Here is a 20,867-nt window from a genome sequence, read left to right as displayed (position 1 = left end):
CCGTCTTGAGTTTCAGCTACCGCCCAAGACGGGACAGCTGGCCACTAATCCGGAGCGGCAGGGTCGAGCCCAGCCCCCCTTTCCCAACCCTGCCAGACCCGGGTGGAAGGGCAAGGGGTGTGGCCTACGCAAATAACATGCTAATCAGTTGCCTGCTATTAATCTGACGCTAACACCTCCCACAGCTCCCATCTCTGGCAGGTGAAAGACTCAACTTCTCAGCCTGGCCAAGGGCCATCCAGGCCCTGGAGGGCAGTGTGCCTCTTTGCCCACCATTAGCACCTCTCTGAGTTCCTCATCAACAGCTGTACAAACCCCCTGAATGACTGCTTGCAGCTTTTCTTCCCTTTGCTTTGCTCACCACCCAGAGGCCCTTTACCTTAGCTCCACATTCTTTGAATGCAAATTCCAAAGCCACCTCTGATTCCTCCTCCCTCTACTTTCACTCAGGGAGCAATGCTCTTCCAGCTAATGTTCCACACCCTGAACTGTTCAGGCTTCAGTCTTCCTTCTGGGATATGGGTATCTTCCTCTTGGGAACATCTGCCAGGCCAAACCCAGCATTTCCCTGGGAAGGAGGTGCGCAGGGGAAGGTGTGCCCTGCCCCAGTGGACTCCTCCCTGGGCTTCTGGAGACAGATAAGGGTTGGAATTTCAGCTCTGGCTATGTAACCTCACTGAACCCTGAATCCCCCCAGCCAGCCCTGGGGATCCTGTCCCCACAGCCCAAGCTGCTTCTGGCATGACCCTGCTGACATGTCTCTTCACATGCCACATGGTGTCAGGCCAAAGATACCAAGTTTATCTCAAATGCCTGGCCACTATCAAGCCCCAGACACCCAGGTATCAGCCCCCATCACACCAAACACGCCTCAACATGCAAAGTCATGCCACATGACATAACATCACCTAGAACAGTTTATGACATGACCTGCCATAACTATCTGGCACGTCCAGACACAACCAGAGCAGAGCTTATAGAAAGGTCCCTCCTGACCGGGGAGGCAGGCAGGGCGGTCTGGGCCTCCCCAGGGCCCTTGCGGTGGCTTCCAGCACTGCCAGCTCCTCTGCCTGTCGGGCTTCCATTAGTGCCAACTGCTGCTCCAGCTTCCGCCGTTGCTCTTCCTGCTTCCGGTGGGCACCACGGAAGGCCATGACCAGGGCACTGGAGGGAGTAGGAGGATGAGCCAGGAAACAGCCCCCCATTCCACCCAAGACGGGCTATGTACTCCCAGCCCCAGACGGGAGCTCTTTGAGATTGGGTCTTCCTGGGGTCCCAGAATCACTCAGCAGGGGCTGACACACATCAGGCACCAGAGGAGGTGTGGAATGGATTGAAGCTGCCACCCACCTTACAGGGGGGAAGCTGAGGCCCAGGGAGAGCCAGGGATGCTTCTGAGGTCACATAGGGGGACCTACCTGTGAGCTTTGCATAAATCACTGTTCAGCTCAGTACTCTGAGCACGTCTGGCTCGCCCCTTCTGAGCCACCTCTTCCAGCTCTTCCCGCAAGGACTGCAGCTGCTCCCGCAGGCCCAGAGCCCTGGTACAGGGGTGGAGAGAGAGGGGCTCACAGCCATAGCCAATCTTGTCTTCCTTCCCTCCTCCCACCCACCTGCCCAAGATGTTTCCATGTGAACACAACTGTATGCAGGTGTATACCCAGCCCTGCACGGTATGCAACACCCCCACGGGCTCTCACATATTTCCCCTACCCAGGCCACATATCCCCCAGCACAGGACCCAGGCACACACCGGGTGAGTGATGCTGACAGTTCCTGGGCTAGCTCTTCTGGGTTCTGCACTTTGCTCACTTGGCCTCCATCAACAGTCCTGCTGCCGCCAGGGACAGCCGGAGGGCCCTGTGGGATGCAGCAGGGAGGGTAGTGACACAGGCCTAGGCTGAGTGTGTGCTCAGCCCAGGTTGGACATCGAAGTTGCCCAGATTGTGGTGGCTACAGCCCCTGCTCTCACAGAGCCCCCACTCTGGTGAGATACCCCAATAAGGGTACAATACCCAATAACGGTACCCCAATAAGGTACAGGGGAATAAATAATATCTCATTTACAGGCAGTCCACGAGGACTTCCTGGAGGAGGTGATGTTTGAGCTCAGACCTGTAGGAGGTTGAGGACTTAATTAGAAAGTGACTGGTGTTCCTGGCAGGGGCACAGCACTTACAAAGCCTTGGAGGTAGGAGAGATGATTCAAAGGAGGGTTCCAGAAGCTGCTAAGGCTTTAAGCAGAGGACAGACATGATTAGACAGTAAGGGGCAAAAAGGAAAGCCTCAGGAAGGAAGCTGGAGGGGGAAAATGAATCAGCCTGGGGGTGGGAAGGAGGAGGCACAGGTGTGACTGGAAGACACTAAATCCCTTGGGGCTTATTGGGCTAAATACCGTCAAAGAAAGAAACATGCAGCTTAAACATTCAACTCCTTTTTTTGTGTGTAGAAATGGAAACAGGCTCAAAGGGGGCTATGATTAACCAGGACCACGTAGCCAGTAATATATTGCTATCCCTATCAGGTCCAGGCAGGGCCACTCACCTGGGACCACTCCTCTTCATCTCCACTGCTCCCTCCTCCACTGCTGTCTCCACCACTGCTGTTGGCCCCACCAGTCCAGAGCTTGGCGCGCTCCCAGCGCAGCTGCTCCAGCAGGAGCACGTGGGCTGGGCCCTGGGCTCGGAGGGCAGCCTCCCGCAGCTCCAGAGCCCGCTTCTCCCGCCGCACCAGCTGTAGCCGAAGCATCAGGTCTGCTAGGGTCTCCTAAGAGACCAAGGAGAGGGTAGAGGGTTTGCACCTCTAGGGTCAATTGTTGGGGAAAATGAGGCTCTAGGAGGCGCCCACTGAGAGCAGGTCAGGCAAGAACCCCAACACTCGCCATGATCTTGCAAGATGGGAAATATCATCCATGAAAACTACAGCTGTAGACATGGCAGTTCAGAGAGAGCAAGTAGATTAGACAAGGTCAAGTAGCAGTTCAGTGGAAGTGTCTGAGTCTCTCCAAATTCAAAACCTCAGCTTTCATGCCAGGTTATAACCCCCAGGTTATGTCCCCTGCCCCTATCTCTTTTCCATAGGAGGGGCATTTTGGAAAGCCAGACTGGAAGTCTTGTGAGAAACTGAATTCCAGAGGACGAATTCCTAATCATCCCTCAAAATCCCAGCTCCAACTCTCCTCCCTCCAGGAAGCTTGTCCCCAGCCCAGCAAAACTCTCCCTTGCTACTTGGTCCCTGAATCACATCTCTCTCAGACTCAGCAAAGGGTTTGGTCCCACCAGGAAAGACTGACACAGTGGCCACAGCCCATGTGTACCCGTGTGGCCACCAGGTCCTCCTGGATCTGCATCTTCTCCAGCCGGGGCAGGGCTGGGCCAGGCTGTGTCCCCAGAATGGCCTGCACCATGGCTTCTGCACGGGGCACAGCGGACATGGGTGCCAAGGTGGGACCAGGCTCTGGGGGAATCTTCACCAGAGCACGGCGTTCCTGAAGACGCTGGACGTAGCCCTGGAGCTGTATAGCCACCTCCTGTGGTGTGGGCCTATCCACACTGCTGCCCTCGGGGCTACAGGAAACAGAAGAGGGGCCTAGGTCAACACTGCTGGACATGGTTGTGCTAACTTCGTGCCAACCCTGGTGGGCTTCATCAGCTTCCATCTTACTGACCATCATGGGTCCTTCCTATGCCATCTATGCTGGGCATGGTCAAACCAACATGGTGGGTACCATAATGTAAACCCCAATGGGCAACATCAGCCATCAGTGATGAATGATGGATGAACACCATCATGCCGATGGGCACAGTCACTCACGTTATCATGGTGGATGCCATCACACCAACCCAATGGGGACCATCACTCAACTTGCCAACCCTGTCAGGCAGCATCATGCCAACGCCAGTGGGTACCAACATCAAGCCAACCCCATTAAGCTCCATCATGCCCTTTCTAATCAGTGGGCACCATCATCCATCTTCATGCCAACTCTGGTGGGTCCTATACCAACCCCAATGGCTGTCATCACTGTGCCAACGTTGTTGTGTAGCAACCAGCCAACTCCAGCAGACCTCATGCCAACCATAGGAGCCATACCAACCCCCAACATGTGGCCAGTTCTGGCCAGTTTTCTCCGATCAGAGCCCCACTCATTGGCCCACCCAGTCCCCAGGGTTCCCAGGGGTACCTTGGACGTGGATCCTGCAGTATCCCTCCATCCATGGCAGCCTCCTCTTGCACCAGAAGCCTCTGAGCTTCCTTCTCAGCCGCCTCCAAGTCATCCATGAAGGCTTCTTCTCCTGCTCCTGAGTCTGCCTTCCGAAGAGTGAGCAAGGCCCCATATGCCTCCTCACAGTGTTCACTGTGGGACACCAGTTCTGAGCGCTCCAGGACACCCATCTTGCTGTGTAGGTGACATCCTCACTTGCTCTTGGACCCCTCACTACTCCTCCCACCCCCACCCCTGGGAGTTTGTAAACTCCTTCAGCACTCTTGGACTAAAACTGCCTTAAGTTAACTTCCGTGGTGAGGGAAAGTACTTTCCTGCGAGGACTCTGTCTCTCTCTGGGGATTGGGGCTATCCTCTGAGGACACCCATTTCCCTCCCAGTCAGTGATATCATGGGCAGGGTGCACTGACCTATACTGCAAGGCTAGACGCAATGCAGTGGCCTCAGCCTCCCGTTGGCCCAGCCGCATGCTGAGGCCCTCACACCGGCCCTTGTACTCCTGGAGCACAGCTGACAGCAGACGGTTGAAGCATTTGAGCTTCTCAATGTTCCTGCCTCCAGAGGTGGGGAAGAGGCAAAGTGAGAGGCCTTGAAGGGCAGTTAGAACCCAGTTGATTTCCACCTTTCCCCACCCCACCCCAAATCCAGCTCCAGACTCCTGGCTTTATAACCCAGCTGGGAGGCACCAGTGCCCTTATGAGCTCAGCATTTGTGGCTCTTACCCCTGGAGATGCTCCATCTGGGCTTCCATGATGTGCATCTCGGGGGCAAGGAGCTGGGTGGGGAGAGACCCAAGCATCTGGGTGCTGGAATCACTCTGGAGGCGCCGGAGCAGGGGGTGAGCCAGGGAGAAGGGATCCTGCCAGAAGGAGGTGACTTGATTCACCCAGATTGTCACTGAGAGCCCAGCATCACGGGTTTAGGTCTTTTCCAACCCCAGAAGTTATTGGATCACATGACCAGGATTTGGGTCTCATGGCCCTGAATCCTAAGGATCTTAAGATCATGCATGATTTTCAGCTTCCCACACTCACCTGAGTGCCCCAGGTCTCCCCATCAACCCCAGAGCTGCTGGAACCACTACCCGAGCCGCCTGCTTGGTCACAGGAGGGAGGTGGGAAGGGCCTCAGCCTCAGCAGGGAATCCTGCAGCTCCTGGACCTGTGGGGGAATGGGGGATGTCAGGCCTGGGTGCTCAAACCACCCACCATCCTTCCCTAAGACCTGTTCCTGGAGCAGTGGCAAGAGGCCCAGGTGGAAGGTAGGACCCCCAGACACTCATCCTGCCAAACCCCTCCCTGTATAACCTTGCACAAGTCACTCAGCCACTCAAGACTTCTCTTTCCTTAGACATACAGATGGCCGACAGGTACATGAAAAGACGCTCAACATCACTGATCCTTGGGGAAATGCAAATCAAAACCACCATGAGATACCACCTTACATCAGTTAGAATGGCAAGCGTCAAAAAGACAAGAGATAACAAGTGCTGGCGAGGATGTGGAGAAAAGGGAACCCTCATGCACCATTGGTGAGAATGTAAATAGGTGCAGCTGCTCTGGAAAAAAAGCATGGCATTTCCTCAAAAGAGTAAAAATAGAAGGACCACATGATCCAGCAATTCCACTTCTGGGTATTTATCCAAAAGAAACCAAAACACTAACTCGGAAAGACATCTATACCCTCATGTTCATTGCAGCATTATTTACAAGAGCCAAGACATGGAAGCAACCTAAGTGTCCGCTGATGGATGAGATGAATAAGAAGATGTGGTATATACATTTATACAATGAAACATTATTCATCCGTAAAAAAAGAAACCTTGCCATGTGTGACAACATAGAAGGACCTTGAAGGCACTATGCTAAGTGAAATAAGTCAGCCAGATAAAGACAAATACTGTATGACCTCACTTATATGCGGAGTCTAAAGTAAAACAAGGGAATTCCCTGGCAGTCCAGTGGTTAGGACTCCACCCGGGGTTCAATCTCTGATCGGGGAACTGAGATCCCGCAAGACGTGCGGCCCGGCATCAATCAATCAATTGATCCATCCATCAATCAAAAATTTTAAAAATTGAACTCACAGATACAGAGAACAGGTTGGTGGTTGCCAGAGGCGGGGGTTAAAGAGCGGGTAAAGGGCTTCCCTGGTGGCGCAGTGGTTGAGAGTCCGCCTGCCGATGCAGGGGACACGGGTTTGTGCACCAGTCTGGGAAGATCCCACATGCCGCAGAGCGGCTGGGCCCGTGAGCCACGGCCGCTGAGCCTGTGCGTCCGGAGCCTGTGCTCCGCGACGGGAGAGGCCACAACAGTGAGAGGCCCGCGTACCGCAAAAAACAAAAAAGGGTGGGTAAATTTTTTTAAAAAAGACTCCTCTTTCCCAGCTGGTAAATGTGCTCCGCTCTGTAGGGAAATGAGCCCCACTCCTCATGCTGGGCTCCCGCAGCCCCAAGTCTCACCTCCTGTGTCCCTCCTACCCTGACATCCCCTGGGCTCTGGACTTGGACATAGAACTGTCCCTTTAATGCCCCGTGTGGGTGGCTCATGGCATTTTGAGCTGATCAAGGCCCAAACAGCTCTGGTCTCCCTCCCACCAAACCTGCCCCTCCCACAGGCTCCCTATGGCTCACTTCCAGTCTCCTAGGCTCCCAACCCAGGGCTCGTCCTCAACCCCTCTCCAGCTTTCACACCCCACCTGCCAGCTCCACTTTCAGCATCACCCAGAATCTGTCCACTTCTCACCACCTCCACAGCTTCCATCCCTTACATGTCTGGACCAGTGCCTCCTCCTGGATCTCCAAGATTCCAGCCTCTCCCTCCACTAGCTGTTCCTCCCACGGTGGTGAGAAGGCGCCTGTGAATGCCTGCATCTGGTCTCCACCCTTGCTTGCTCGGAACCCTCTGTGGCTCCCACCTCACTCAGAGCAAAAGCTCAAATCCTCCCTGCAGCCCGCAAGGCACTCCGGGATCTGCTCCCACCACCTCCGTACCCTTGTCTCCTCCTGCTCAGCCCCACACTGGCCTCCTCACTGTTCGTTGAACACAGTAATCACACTCCAACCTCAGGGCCTTTGCATATGCTGTTCCCTTTGCCTAGAATGCTCTTCCCCAGCTCCTTGCATGGTTCCTCCCTTGCCCCCCTGTGGTCTTCATTCAAGTGTCGCCGCCTCCTCACTGGGCCTCTCTGATCACCTTAACTAAGGTTGCAAGGGACCTTTGTCTCTTTGGGGTTCAGCAGCCAAGCCTCCACAAAAGCTTTACAAATGAACAAATGATTGAATGTGTCCTACAACAGGCCTGCTGCCTCCCTCCCACCAGGGAGCCCTGGGAGGCAGGCCTGCCCCACTCACCTCTCTCTGCAGCATCTCCTTCTCAGCCTGGAAGGCCTTCAGGGAGTTCTGTGTGCGGATCAGCTCGTCCTCACGGCTGCTCAGGGCCAAACGCAACCAGGCATTCCTTTCAGTCAGTCGGGCTGCATCCCGCTGGCAGCTCCCAGCCTGCTCTTGCTCCAAGCAGGGCTTTGGTCCCCCCTCGCTTCTGTCCTTTGCCTCCAACGGCCCAGGACATCTTGGGGGCTGGTGGCGCCAGGCAGCAACAGCCGCTTCCAGAGAGCTCAGAGCTTGCTGGAGAGTCTGAAACACGTCAGGGGCTCTGGGTCCAGAGGGGACATTCTCCCTGTCCCGTGGGGCTGCCTCTGGGGCCTGGTGGGCTTCCTGGGCAGGCTCATAGGGCCCCTCGGGGGCTGGAGCAGGTCCCCTGCTAGAGTCCCCATCAACTTCTTTGTCAGTCCTGTGAAGAGGTGAGAGATGGAAAGATCTGGAAATGGGGTCATCTGGGGTAGCTAACACAAAGAGGCTTTGTAACAAGGCTGGGACTGCATCATGCGGGGCCTTGAAAGTCAGACTGAGGGCAATGGGAGCCATGGCGTGTGTGTGAGTAGGGGAGGGACATAAACAGATCTATGGGTGGGAAAGATGTGCCGGGCCTGTAGTGGGGGACACAGACCAAGTGGGCCTTACCTGCTCTCCAGGCCCTGCCCTTTGGCCTCCGCCTCAGGGCCCAGCGGCTCTGGCTTGCAGCTATCCTGAGATGGCACAGGGCCCGGCTCGGAGCTCCCACTGGCTGCCTCAGCCTCTTCTGAACTCTCTGCCACAGGGTCCAGCTCACCCTGCAAATGATCCCCAGAGCTGAGCTCTAAGCCAGGCAGGTCTGGGTTCTGGGGTCTCGCAGAGTTGGGTGTGGCAGGGAGGGGGGACACTTACGGGCAGAGCGGCATGCCTCCCTCGCCGGCTTCGGGGCCGTGTGGCCCTGGCACTCATTGTTATCCAGAAATCAGGGTCCCCTGAATCCTCCTCCTTCCTCACCCCCTAAAACCACCACCTGATCTCAGCTCAAAGCAAATGATAGCCTCAATTTCCTGTTCTGTGATATAGGCATTGATTTCACTTCTCCGAAAGGATCTTGAGTTATCAATGTTGATTTGAATGCCTCCCTTGACGGTCAGCTCACAACCTCTCAAATTTGCCCTCACCTCTTCTTTCTTTTCTGCCTCCTTTATTTTTCACTACCTCTTTGCTCCCCTCCCTCCCCTATATGGGCTTGGGATGAGGACTTCAACAGTCCTCTCTCCTCCCCAGGGCTCTCCTGAACCAGAGATTCCAATCCTGGGGTTTGGTCCCCTCAGCCCGCTCTAATTCCCTGTTCTTCTGGGGGCACCTTGGTCAGAAAACCAAGTCCCTGGACACTCTTGGGGTCACTCTGGCCACTGCCTACTCAGGCTTGGCCTGGCCAAGGCCAGCCTGGGAGGAGCCAGGAAACAGGAAGCCCACTCCCCGGCCATGTGACTTGTTATTGTGCAGTTTCCTCTTCAAGGACAGCAGCTTCCTCCAGCCCCAGCAGGAGGACATATGTCCAGCTCCCACTATGTCAGTCCCTCCTCGCCTCTGCTTCCAAGCCCATGGCTCCTCCATCTCTGACCCTTGGATTTTATTTCTCGGAAGCTAGAATGCTCCCCTGGGCTGAGGCTCTCCATCTGGCTCCCCTGTGAACTTCTTTCCTCTGCCTATACCTACAGCGTCAGGGTCAGAGTTCTCATTCCACTTCAAGTCACAGACAGACCTGGAACTGGTACCCCTGAGCAAGTGATGATCCCCTCTGAGCCTCAATTTCTATATCTTCCTACAGTGTCATGGGAGTTTGTTTTTTTCAAAACAAACAACTTTTTATTGAAGTATAGTTGATTTACAATGTTGTATTAGTTTAAGGTGTAAAGCAAAGTGATTTTATTCTTTTCATTCTTTTTTATTCTTTTTTAGGTTCTTTCCATTATAGGTTATTGCAGGATATTGAATATGGTTCCCTGTGCCATACATAGGTCCTTGGTTTTTTTAAATCTATTTTATATATAGTAGTATGTACCTATTAATCCCAAACTCCTAATTTATCCCTCCCTCCTCCCTTCCCCTTTGGTAACCATAAGTTTTTTTCTTTTCTTTTTTTGTCCCCCCTCCTTTGTTTTTTGGCCGTGCCACACAGCTTGTGGGATCTTAGTTCCCCGACCAGGGATAGAACCCAGGCCCTCACCTGGGCCTTCGGCAGTGAGGGTGCAGAGCCCTAACCACTGGACCGCCAGGGAATTCCCAGTAACCATAAGTTTGATTTTTATGTCTGTGAGTCTATTTCTGTTTTGTAAATAAGTTCATTTGTATCATTTTTTTTAGATTCTACATATAGGTGATATCATATGGTATTTGTCTTTGTCTACTCACTTCACTTAGTATGATAATCTCTAGGTCCATCTATGTTGCTGCAAATGGCATTATTTCATTCTTTTTTATGGCTCAGTAATATTCCATATTGTGTGTGTGTGTGTGTGTGTGTGTGTGTGTGTGTGTATACATATATTCCAGTGTTATAGAAATTTTAACAAGCGATTTGCACATGGCCAGGCACCATCGGGAACTGAATCATAAGGCACCCTCCTTGTTCCCTACTACCTCTGACCATCCCATCTCTGCTTCCTCTGCCAGCTACTGTTTCTTCTCCATAAATGCTGGATTCCTCAGAGCCCAGATGGTCCCTACATCCTGCTCATTTTTCCTGCATCCACTTCTAAAGGGCCTCCTCCTCATCTCCATCCACAGTCACAGCCCAAGCCTCTCCTCCCCAACCTGGATACCAGCCCAGCTCCCTCCCTGGGCTCCCCAGCCATCCCTCCACTCCCTTCCCCACCAAGGCCGCAGAGATCTCACTGTTCACCTACCTGGCTCATACACCCTCCATAGCTCCCCATTGCCCTTGGGAAACATTTCAAGCTCTTCAGCCTGGCATTCAAGGTCTTTAAAAAAATTATGCCTGAGGCTGGCACCAATGTGTACTCCACACTCTAGCCGCTATAACCTCCTCTGTGAACAGCTGAAGTTTCTCAGTTCTCTCACACCCTGGTGCCTTTGGCCATGCCTTAACCTCTGCCTGAAACACACCTTCCTTGCTTCTGCACTTCTGTGTAAACTGTGCAGAGCCTGGGATAGCCTGAATCTTCCTGCTCCCACTGACAGAAGCTATGAGGCTGAATCTTCCTGTTTCTGTGTCCCCAAAGGTAGTAGCGAGAGAAGTTGCAATTCTCTGACTTGGGGGTACCCGCGGCATTGAAATTCTCACTCTTAGCTTCTGCTCTGGCCATATTAACCTGTGAGAAGTTTCACCACTCCAAGGCTCTTCAAAGCCTCCAGACTTTTGCCCAGGTGGTTTCTTCTGCGTGGAATGACCTTCCTTCTCTTGTTTTTCTAGCAAATTCTCCATCCTTCAAGGCTCATTTTCCACAGCCCCTCTGGGTTGTCACTGAACCAGAGCCTGGCTGATGTGGACAGGCTTAGCAGACTTTAACAAATAAAGAAACTGAGGCTCAGTTTTTAAATGGTTATGGAGCTGAAGGGAGAACTGTGCATGAAGAAGGAAGGGTGGTTTGAAATAGTTCTGGCTTGGCATTTTTTATTTTTTGCAAATATCTGTGAAATAAGGAGCAGAATTAAATAATTGGGAGGGCCCTTGGGCTCTGGACCTCGCCCACCTCTGCCGCAAAAACCCCTCACTGAGGTTCAGTCAACTCTATTAATCACCAATCAGCCCCACCTCTAAATCCCACCCAACTCAGTCCCGCTACATTTAATCACACTGCAAACTAGGACTTCTGCATCTTTCTGAGACTATCCCATTGAAAGCCCAACTCCACTCTGCCTTGTTATGGTAGAAACGCTGACCCGCACAGTCCGAATCTGCCAGAAACATAAAAGCTCCGCCTTGTCTGACTTTAGCCAATCACATTCCAGATCCCGCCCCCCTCAGCTCCTCTCCAGTCTATCACAATCCAAACCCCACCTCCTAGAACAGTATCAGCCTATCAGCTTCCAAGGCTCTCCAGCCTCGTCCCATACATCTCTCCTCTAGGCCTGCTGCCTGCTGAACTACATTTCCCAGGAGGCGTGGCGGCCGCGCCGTACCATTTCCGGCTGGTAAAGATGGCGGTTTCCTAGCGAGTTGCTGCTGAGTCGGAGGCAGGCTCACGCTACGGTGAGCAGGAGTTGGGTGGTGAAAGCGTGCGGGATCCGTCCCTAGAGGCCCCACTTCCCTAGCCCCACAAATTCAGCCCCTCACTTGCCCTGAGGTTTCCGCCTTCAGCTCTGGTTTCTCCTGTAGTCTAGCCTCCATCCCTCTTGCTGCAGCTAAGCTGTGTTTTCCTTAGAGGTTGTGGGGACTGCAAGGCTCAGAGACCATCCCCGGCAGCCCGCACCCATTGCCCAGATGGGCAAACTGTTCCACTAGCGTCCTGTTTTTCCTCAGAGGAATTGTAATACCAGATCTGCTCCCCTTCCGTGTGCAGACACCTCCTAGGCAGCCAGCGCTCCGCTGCGGAGGAGGGAACGCTAGAAGTTATTATTCTTTTATTCACCAAGACCTCTTCAGTTTCAGGTAACAAAAAACCAAACTCAATCTGGTTTAAGCAAGAAAGGGAATTTAGGCATAGCTGGATTCAGGTGCTCAGAAGTGTATCTGTCGTTTTTTGGGTGAGCATCATTACAGGCAAGCTCTGTTTTCCTTCTTGGAGGCAAAAGAGGCTCCTAGCAGCTCTCGACTTGTAACTTCCCAGCTTTGCAACTCTGACGAGTTCCTTTTCTCTAACAGCACTATTGGAAGCCTCAGAGCTGCCCCTCACTGGCGTGTGTTGGGTTCTGTCCCTACCTCTGAGCCATTCCCAGTGGCTCACTAGCCAAAAGGGGGAGGGAAGGGGTTAGCCCTACAGAAAAAAAATGGGAGACTGTTATCTCGAGTCAGCGTGGATGCTGGGCTGATAAGTGTTAAAGGCACCCATCCTACAGATGAGGAAACTGAGGCCCTGAGAGGAGTTACTTTTAGTAAGCGACTCATGCCCTGTTCTCCTGCCCAATAACCAAATGCTTTTAAAAACCCTAAGGGAAGGATCCTGGCTTCCCCCATACCTGCTCCATCCAGCCACTCAGGAGCCATGGAGGTGGCGGAGCCCAGTAGTCCCGCTGAAGAGGAGGAGGAGGAGGAAGAGGAGCAGTCAGCTGAGCCCAGACCCCGCACTCGCTCCAACCCTGAGGGGGCGGAGGACCGGGCACTGGGGGCCCAGGCCAGTGTGGGCAGCCGCAGCGAGGGCGAGGGTGAGGCGGCCAGTGCTGACGACGGGACCGCCAACCCTCCCGGAGCCGGTCCCAAGCCGTGGCAGGTGCCTCCACCAGCCCCAGAGGTCCAGGTGCGGACGCCAAGGGTCAACTGTCCAGAGAAAGTGGTAAGTGGGGGGCTTGACCAGTGGCTTCGAGGTGTTAGGGAACCTTGGTTTACACATCGTCTTTTAGGATCCACTCTGGAAAACAATCCCTTTGTTCTAGTCTCCTAGGGCTGCCACAACAAGTTACCACAAACTCGGTGGCTTAAAACAACAGAAATTCATTTTCTCACAGTTCCAGATGCCAGAAGTCTGAAATGAACATGTCACGTTCCCTCTGCAGGCTCTAGGGGAGGAGGCTTCCTTGACTCTTCCAGCCTCTGGTGGCTCCAGTCGTTCCTTGGCTTGTGGCTGCATCACTGCAATCTCTGTCTCCGTCTTCACATAGCCTTCCCCTTTGTGTCTCCTAGTCTTCTCTTTTCTTTTTTTTCTTTCTTTTTTTTGTTTGTTTTTTTTTTGGCCGAGCGGCATGCGGGATCTTAGTTCCCTGACCAGGGATCGAACCCGTGCCCCCTGCAGTGGAAGCGCAGAGTCTTAACCACTGGACTGCCACGGAAGTCCCCAGTCTTTTCTTTTATAAGGACACTTGTTCTTAGATCAGAATGATCTTATCTCAAGATCTTTACCTTAATTGCATCAGCAAAGACCCTAATTCCAAATAATTTCACTTTCTGAGGTTCCAGGTGGATATATCTTTTAAATCTATTTATTTATCTTTGGCTGCATAGGGTCTGTTGCTGCGTGCGAACTTTCTCTAGTTGCGGCGAGCGGGGGCTTCTCTTCGTCGCGGCGCGCAGACTCCTCATTGCGGAGGCTTCTCTTGTTCTGGAGCACAGGCTCTAGGCGTGCGGGCTTCAGTAGTTGTGGCACGCAGGCTCAGTAGTTGTGGCGCACGGGCTTAGTTGCTCCACGGCATGTGGGATCCTCCCGGACCAGGGCTCGAACCCGTGTCCCCTGCATTAGCAGGTGGATTCCTAAACCACCGCGCCACCAGGGAAGTCCCAGGTGGATCTATCTTTTAGAGAGCCACAATTCATCCCACTATTCCCTTGTTTTCTTGTTTCTGTGTTGAATGTTCTCTGGTTTGTTTATTCACTCATCAACCTGGACTCCTAGTCCAGTGCTCTTTTCCCTCAGCTGCCTCCTTCTAAAGTGGATGGCTTAGCTGGGAATTGGGAGTCATCATATGGCCTTTTCCAATGGGGCTGCTTGAAGAGGGCCAGCAGAGTGGCGTGGGGGCCTGCATTAATGTTCAGTCGCCCGGTGCTGCTAGTCACAGCTCTCACCACCCTTCAACTTCATTGCAGATCATCTGCCTGGACCTGTCGGAGGAAATGTCGCTGCCAAAGCTAGAGTCATTAAATAGGTGAGAGGAATATTCGGGGGCTTGAGCTTGCAGCTATGGCTAGGAAGGGCCCAGCCCAAAAAACGCAGGGCTGTCTCTCTCAGACTCACCCCCGGGGCCTGGCGGTATTGGAGAGTAGCAGTGATAACTGGTAATGATACAGCTGCGGCCCACCGGGGCTGTGTTCTAAGCACTTGAGAGCGATCGCACGCCACCCAGGTCACAGCCATGACTCGGAAACTCCAAGAAGCAAAATGACTTGCCCGAGGCCTCCCAGCAAATGGGCAGAGCCAGATTCAGACCAAGGCCTGGCGGACTCCAAAACCCTTGCCCCTGAGCAGCTAAGTCTCATTGGGGTCAGGCAGCAGGGCCTGGATGGGGCCTGAGGACGAGCCCGCCTTGCCCTCCCTGGCACTCGTGATGACCCGCGGCTGAGCAGAGGTGGGGTGCCTCCCACAGATCAGATGTGAGACCCAGGCTGGCCAGAGGGACCCATCGGAGAGGGCAAGAGCTGGAGGGGGGGTCAGCTAGGCTGGGTTCGCGGCTGGGCTCTGCTGCCCCCACTGCCGCATGACCTGGGCCTTAACTACCCGGTCACCCTCTGGCCCTCCCCAGCTCCAAAACCAATGCCCTCAACGTCTCCCAGAAAATGATCGAGATGTTCGTGCGGACAAAACACAAGATTGACAAGAGCCACGAGTTCGCGCTGGTGGTGGTGAACGATGACACTGCCTGGGTGAGGCTGGGGCAGGGCTGGGTGCCCTGGGGTCCCCTGGGGCTGAGGGAGCACCTCGCTGAGTCCCATGCTTCCCTGCAGCTGTCCGGCCTGACCTCTGATCCCCGAGAACTCTGCAGCTGCCTCTACGACCTGGAGACGGCCTCCTGCTCCACCTTCAGTATCCTTTCCACACAGGGAGCCCCGGGGAGCGGCCTGGCTCGGCCTGGCTCAGGTCTAGATCCCAGCTCTGCCACATCAGGCTTGGGCCAGCCACGTCTCTGAGCCTCAGTTTCTTGATCTGTAAAATAAGAGCCACAAAACCTCCTGCCCCACAGGGTCGCTGTGAAGATAAAGTCAGAATACAGAAGCAAAAACAGCTGATTTGGACTCTGGATGTCAAAAATGCATCCACTTAGGGAACACTTCATGAAGGGCTAAGTACACAGTCGGTGCTCAGCAAGTGTCCGTATGTGACTGAAAAGTCACAATCATTGCTACAGCCCCTCCAACCTGGGCATAGCACATTTTATATTAACTTGAACATTAAAGGCTCACTGCAGCCCAGAACTTAAATATAATATGATCCCTGTGAGTTACAAAGAAAACAGTAATGAGGGGAGGGGGACAGGGACACCCATGGCTCTCTCCATGAGGAGAATGGCCCTAGCCCTGAGGGAAAGGGGGCTTTGAATCACTAAGGGCCTTCAGGGCATCTGATGCCAGCCCCCTAGTTTATGATCTGTGCTGAGGGAAAGCAGGCTCAGAGAGGGCAAGCGACTGGGACAGGGTCACACAGCGTGTGTCCTGGCAACCGGCTCAGAGGCACCTGCGCTCTCCCGGCATCAGGAGGGAAGCCACCCACCCCTGCCCACCCATGCGCTGCTCTGCTCTCCTTAGCATTCCCACCAGATTTGGAAGGTCTCTTCAGCCTCATGTAAGTCCCCCATGGGGAAATTATTGTTCACCTTTGAAGAGAAGAACCCCTTCTGGGTAAAAGCTCCAGACAGCCCAGAAATAGTCCTTTAGGGAGGCCTAAAGCCTTCCATTCTCACCCTTTCTCACTGGAACAATTGCTCACTTACCTGTCCGGAAGCATTTTTGCAAAAGAGGTTCCTTCTCAAATCTCGCCCTCTGTGTTATTCTCTGACAGCCCAGTGGTTCTCCACTACTTTCTTATTGATTGATTGATTGATTGATTGACTGCTGCGCTGGGTCTTTGTAGCTGCGCGCAGGCTTTCTCTAGTTGCGGCGAGCGGGGGCTACTCTTCGTTGCGGTGCACAGGCTTCTCATTGCGGTGGCCTCTCTTGCTGCGGAGCATGAGCTGTAGGTGCATGGGCTTCAGTAGTTGCAGCATGCGGGCCCTAGAGCACATGGGCTTCAGTAGTTGCAATGCATGGGCTCAGTAGTTGTAGTGCGCAGGCTCAGTAGTTGTGGTGCACGGGCTTAGTTGCTCCGCGGCATGTGGGATCTTCCCAGACCAGGGATCAAACCTGTGTCCCCTGCATTGGTAGGCGGATTCTTAACCACGGGACCACCAGGGAAGTCCCTCCACTACTTTTTTTTTTTTTTTTTTTGCGGTACGCGGGTCTCTCACCCCCATGGCCTCTCACGCTGTGGGGCACAGGCTCCAGACGCGCAAGCTCAGCGGCCATGGCTCATGGGCGCAGCCGCTCCGTGGCACGTGGGATCCTCCCGGACCGGGGCACGAACCCGCGTCCCCCGCATCAGCAGGCGGACTCCCAACCACCGCGCCACCAGGGAAGACCCACTACTTTCTTTTAACCTGGAGGCAGCCAACTTTTTCTTTAAAGGACCAGATAGTAAATATTTTTGACTTTGTTGGCCACATCGTTTCTGTCTTGGCGACCAGACTCTGCCCATTTTAATTAGAAAGCAGCCACAGACCATAGGTACGCAAGTGGGCGTGGCCGTGTGCCAATAAAACTTTATTTGCAGGCACAGATTTGAATTTCACATTTCTGATTGTCACAAAATATTCTCCTTTTGGTTTTCTTTCTTCCCAACGGTTTAAAAATGAAAAAGGTTCTTAGCTTGTGGGCCCAAGTATTCTAAGCCCTGTTTTTGCCAGCCCCTTGATGGTAGCCAAGGAGGTTGTTTTGCCCATCTCAGCAGATTTTGGAAGTGAATCTATGGGGTAAATTCCTAATGGAGAACAGGCTGGAACAAGGTGGTGTGTGTTTTTAATTTTGCTAGACTTTGCCAAAGCACTTTCCCAGGAAATTAACCCTGTTTACCTCCCCCAGCACCGGGGTTGCTCACACGCCTGAAAGTCCTGCCCATCTGATAGGTGGGAAGAGGCCACATCTTATTTTGCTGTGCTTTTCTTTTCATTCATTTTTAAGCCATTCAGTATTCTTTCAGTGAATTTGTCTATTGGCTCCCTTTACCTGTTTTTCTAGGGGGATGTCGGCTTTTTTCTTGTTGGTGATCAGATTTGTTTTTTACATATTAAGGACATTAGCCCTCTACCTGCCTAGTGCCCTGTACTCAGTGTGAGAACCATCTGTGGCTGAGTGGGGAACTGGGCAGTGACTTTGCGTATAAGATCTGGTCCCTGCTTCAGAGTCTCCTGGCCTGGTAGGGCAGGTCCAGCTCAACACAGTGATGGGGGACGCTCAGGATGCTGAGGGTGGCCTGAGCAGGCCCTAGCTTTGGGGTCAGCAAAACCTCTGATGGAGCAGGAGAGGTCAGGCAGAAAGGCGAAGCTGGGGAGGTGCTGGGGCAGAGGGAACAGCATGTGGGAAGGCTCAGAGGCAACAGTGAACTTGGGAGGGGTCAGGTGGGGCCTCACATACACGGTGAGGAGCTGGGCTCTCTGAGGGTGACAATAGGGGTGTGCTACCAGGGTGTGCTCTGACCTGTCCCCCATCCCTGCGGCGCAGCCAACAGAAGACCGAGCTGCCAGTCACAGAGAATGTGCAGACGATTCCACCGCCGTACGTCGTCCGAACCATCCTGGTCTATAGTCGTCCACCCTGCCAGCCCCAGTTCTCCCTGACAGAGCCCATGAAGGTGAGGGAGGCCTGGGAGAGGGAGGGATGCCTACAGCCAGCAGGATGGTGGTTAGACACTAGGAGGGACTTCCTGACCACAGGAGCTGGGGTGCCTAGAGTCAGGTTCCCAGAGTCTTGGGCAGTAGCTGGGAAATTGTGATCATGGGGGCATGGGGTGACCAAAGTCCCAAAGGCTGGCTTTCTTCCCCTGCAGAAAATGTTCCAGTGCCCATATTTCTTCTTTGATGTTGTTTACATCCACAACGGCGCCGACGAGAAGGAGGAGGAGATGAGTTGGAAGGTGAGAGGCTGCTGTGGGTGTGGGTGGCAGGCGGATGTAGGTGCAGATGGGATGGCTCCGAACCCACCTGCCCCGGCCTTGAGGGAAAGGGGGGCTTTGAATCACTAAGGGACTTCAGGGCATCTAATGCCAGCCCCCTAGTTCATGAGCTGTGCTGATGGAAAACAGGCTCAGAGAGGGCCAGCAACTAGGCCAGGGTCACACAGTGTGTCTCTGACAGAGTGGCACCTGGCAACAGGCTCAGAGGCACCTGTGCTCTCCTGGCATCAGGAGGAGGGAAGTCACCCATCCTTGCCCACCCACGCACGGCTCTGCCATTAGTCTTCTCTTTAGCGTTCCTGGTCCTGCTGGATCATGGTCATTCAACTTCCATTTCCCACATGTCTTCAGTGAACTAATGGGGCTGTTGGGACAGTGGCCCATGAGTATGTAGGGTCCTGTCCACTTCATCCCCAGCATTCCCTGCTTCTCTCTCTTCCTGCCTTCGCTTTCTCTGTGTCCTCTGCCTGGAGCACGCTTCCCTCCCTGCCTTGCCAGGCTCTGCTGGTCCTTTACATCCCAGCCCTGAACGAGTCGGCCACTTATCTCTCTGAGCCTCACTTTACCCAACTGTGAGCAGAGGGGGTTGAGCCCAGCTCCTACTTGTACTTCAGTACCCAAATGGGAAGTCCCTACTTGGAGAAAACTTCCCTGCTCCTCAAGGTAGATCAGCATGGGGGCTGAGGTCATTGTATCCGACTGTGCCTCTCCAGACTAGGGGCTCCAGCACTGAGACCTTTTGGGGTCCCTAGCACTGAGTGGGTGGCAGGAAATGTTTGCTGAATGTGGGAATGTTTTCTCGAAAACTCCTCTTTACCCTTCGGAACCCATTCCTGAGGCCCCCTCCTGGGAGGCCCTCCAGGACAGGGAGGGCCTGTCAGGGGAACCTCTGCCTGAACAGCCCTTCCTTGGCCCCATAGGACATGTTTGCCTTCATGGGAAGCCTGGATACCAAGGGTACCAGCTATAAGTACGAGGTGGCGCTGGCTGGGCCAGCCCTTGAGCTGCACAACTGTATGGCCAAGCTTCTGGCTCACCCACTGCAGCGGCCCTGCCAAAGCCATGCCTCCTACAGCCTGCTGGAGGAGGACGATGAAGCCGCCGAGGTTGAGGCCACTGTCTGAACCATCCCTGTACATCCAACCTTCTAATACGAGGAAACATTTGGCCGAGAATGCTGGTTCTCACACTGGGCTCTGTGGGACCCCCAGAGGGAGGTCTAGGAGGTATCCAAGGCACGTGGGGAGCCCTGAAGGAAACCTAGGATTCCAGGAAGCATCCCAGGGACTCTGGACACCCATTCCCTATGTTTCCCAGCCCATATCCCACTCCCAGTTTTTCAGTTGTGATTCTTGTTGTGCCCTGTGTGATTTTTGTCATCAAAATAAAAATCTGAGAATCCCTAACTCAGGTCCACAACGATCAACTTGTGTTAATTGGAATCTTTTTCGTTGCAAGTGACAGAAAACCCACCCACTGAGCAGAAAGGAGAATGGCTTGGTTCTTGTGGATAAGAAGCCATGGTGTAGCTTCAGGCTTTGCTGTATCCAGGTGCTCTGACATTGCCATTGGGGAGGGCTGAAATACCCTGCATGGTTGGTGTTCAGTGTGCCCTGCTTTCCTCCCAACCCGTGGAAAGGGGTGAGATGGCTGTGACTGCTCCCCAAATCCCAACCCAGGTGAAGTGAGGGCTCTCCCAGCACCCCTTACGACTGGCCTTGCCTAGGTCATGTAACCTTGCATTGGGCCAGTCATGGGCCAGAGCTGTGGTACACTCTGATTGGCCAGGACTCCATCAAGCTTCTCTGGGAAGGAAGCTTTATAGCTCCATCAGGTAATAGTGTGGGTGCTCCCCAGAGGAAGGGAGACAGATAGAACAGGTGCATCACTCAACTATCTTACTGGATGATGAGCAATTGTGGGGGAAAAAAAGCTTACCAGCTAGGTTTTCTCAGTTCCTTATCAAACAAAAATAGCTTTATCGAGAAACAGCTTTTCCTTCCCATGAGGATTTATTAGGCACCCGTGTGCCAGGCCCCTCGTTCAACTTCACACCAGCCTGGAAAGGATTATTCTCCCATTTTGCATGTGGGGAAACTAGAGCCCTAAGAGGCCCAGGGCTCCAAAGTAATGGACTCCCGACTCCGCAGAACTGAAAATGGGCAACACAGAGCCACTGCAGGAGGGAGATATTAATTGAAGCCTAACATACTATCAGGGCTGCGTGCGCTAATGGAGGCCGCCTCAGCAGATGGTTCTGTAAGACCTAATGCCTTGGCACCATCGGGTCCCGGGAGCGTAGCTCCACCCACTCCAGCAGGCTGTTAGTGTTTACGCGGTTCTGAGAGATAACGGCACACACGACGACCTCCACCCTACCGGGACCTTATCGGCTGCCCCTAGCCCTGACTGGGCACTACTTGGTGTCGCAGGCTCGGGCCAGCATTAGAGCTCCTGAACCTAGATGTGGACGACAA

At 53.7% G+C, this 20,867-nt stretch overlaps 2 protein-coding genes across 4 annotated transcripts; one reads left to right on the top strand and one right to left on the bottom strand.

Moving 5' to 3' along the window:
* Window positions 1-521: 521 nt before the first annotated feature.
* Window positions 522-8,958, bottom strand: USHBP1 (USH1 protein network component harmonin binding protein 1). The gene is made up of 12 exons (XM_060008089.1): window positions 8,489-8,958; window positions 8,246-8,394; window positions 7,577-8,015; window positions 5,260-5,385; window positions 4,948-5,084; window positions 4,636-4,776; window positions 4,184-4,357; window positions 3,317-3,566; window positions 2,545-2,766; window positions 1,754-1,860; window positions 1,419-1,541; window positions 522-1,164 (listed from the first exon to the last, which is right to left on the bottom strand). Exons 1-12 carry the CDS (start codon window positions 8,543-8,545, stop codon window positions 975-977), a joined length of 2,115 nt encoding a protein of 704 aa, XP_059864072.1. The 5' UTR covers window positions 8,546-8,958; the 3' UTR covers window positions 522-974.
* Window positions 8,959-11,674: 2,716 nt separating this feature from the next.
* On the top strand, window positions 11,675-19,810 carry BABAM1 (BRISC and BRCA1 A complex member 1). Of its 3 annotated transcripts, none has more exons than XM_060008092.1 (10): window positions 11,722-11,795; window positions 12,066-12,194; window positions 12,697-13,035; window positions 14,280-14,338; window positions 14,933-15,053; window positions 15,135-15,213; window positions 15,945-15,969; window positions 17,940-18,069; window positions 18,265-18,351; window positions 19,311-19,810. In XM_060008092.1, exons 3-10 carry the CDS (start codon window positions 12,748-12,750, stop codon window positions 19,512-19,514), a joined length of 993 nt encoding a protein of 330 aa, XP_059864075.1. In that variant the 5' UTR covers window positions 11,722-11,795; window positions 12,066-12,194; window positions 12,697-12,747; the 3' UTR covers window positions 19,515-19,810. The 3 variants fall into 3 exon arrangements, with proteins under 3 accessions (XP_059864073.1, XP_059864075.1, XP_059864074.1); XM_060008091.2 differs by having other exon boundaries at window positions 11,754-11,795; window positions 12,106-12,194; XM_060008090.1 differs by lacking the exon at window positions 12,066-12,194 and having other exon boundaries at window positions 11,675-11,795.
* The last annotated feature ends 1,057 nt before the right edge of the window (window positions 19,811-20,867 follow it).

The sequence above is a fragment of the Delphinus delphis genome, chromosome 3 (assembly GCF_949987515.2).
Source record: "Delphinus delphis chromosome 3, mDelDel1.2, whole genome shotgun sequence".
NCBI lineage: Eukaryota > Metazoa > Chordata > Mammalia > Artiodactyla > Delphinidae > Delphinus > Delphinus delphis.
Note: the sequence above shows the minus strand (reverse complement) of the source record. Positions and strands in the feature narration are given on the sequence as shown.

What these genes read in the sequence shown, in the direction of transcription:
- BABAM1 (XM_060008090.1), top strand. Translation starts at nt 12,748, where the DNA reads ATGGAGGTGGCGGAGCCCAGTAGTCCCGCTGAAGAGGAGGAGGAGGAG. An exon ending in AAGCTAGAGTCATTAAATAG is followed by an intron (nt 14,339 to 14,932) that starts GTGAGAGGAATA and finishes GGCCCTCCCCAG; the next exon opens with CTCCAAAACCAATGCCCTCA. An exon ending in AGGAGGAGATGAGTTGGAAG is followed by an intron (nt 18,352 to 19,310) that starts GTGAGAGGCTGC and finishes TTGGCCCCATAG; the next exon opens with GACATGTTTGCCTTCATGGG.
- USHBP1 (XM_060008089.1), bottom strand. Translation starts at nt 8,545, where the DNA reads ATGAGTGCCAGGGCCACACGGCCCCGAAGCCGGCGAGGGAGGCATGCC. An exon ending in GGAGGCATGCCGCTCTGCCC is followed by an intron (nt 8,395 to 8,488) that starts GTAAGTGTCCCC and finishes GATCATTTGCAG; the next exon opens with GGTGAGCTGGACCCTGTGGC. An exon ending in CAGATGGAGCATCTCCAGGG is followed by an intron (nt 4,777 to 4,947) that starts GTAAGAGCCACA and finishes CTCTGGAGGCAG; the next exon opens with GAACATTGAGAAGCTCAAAT.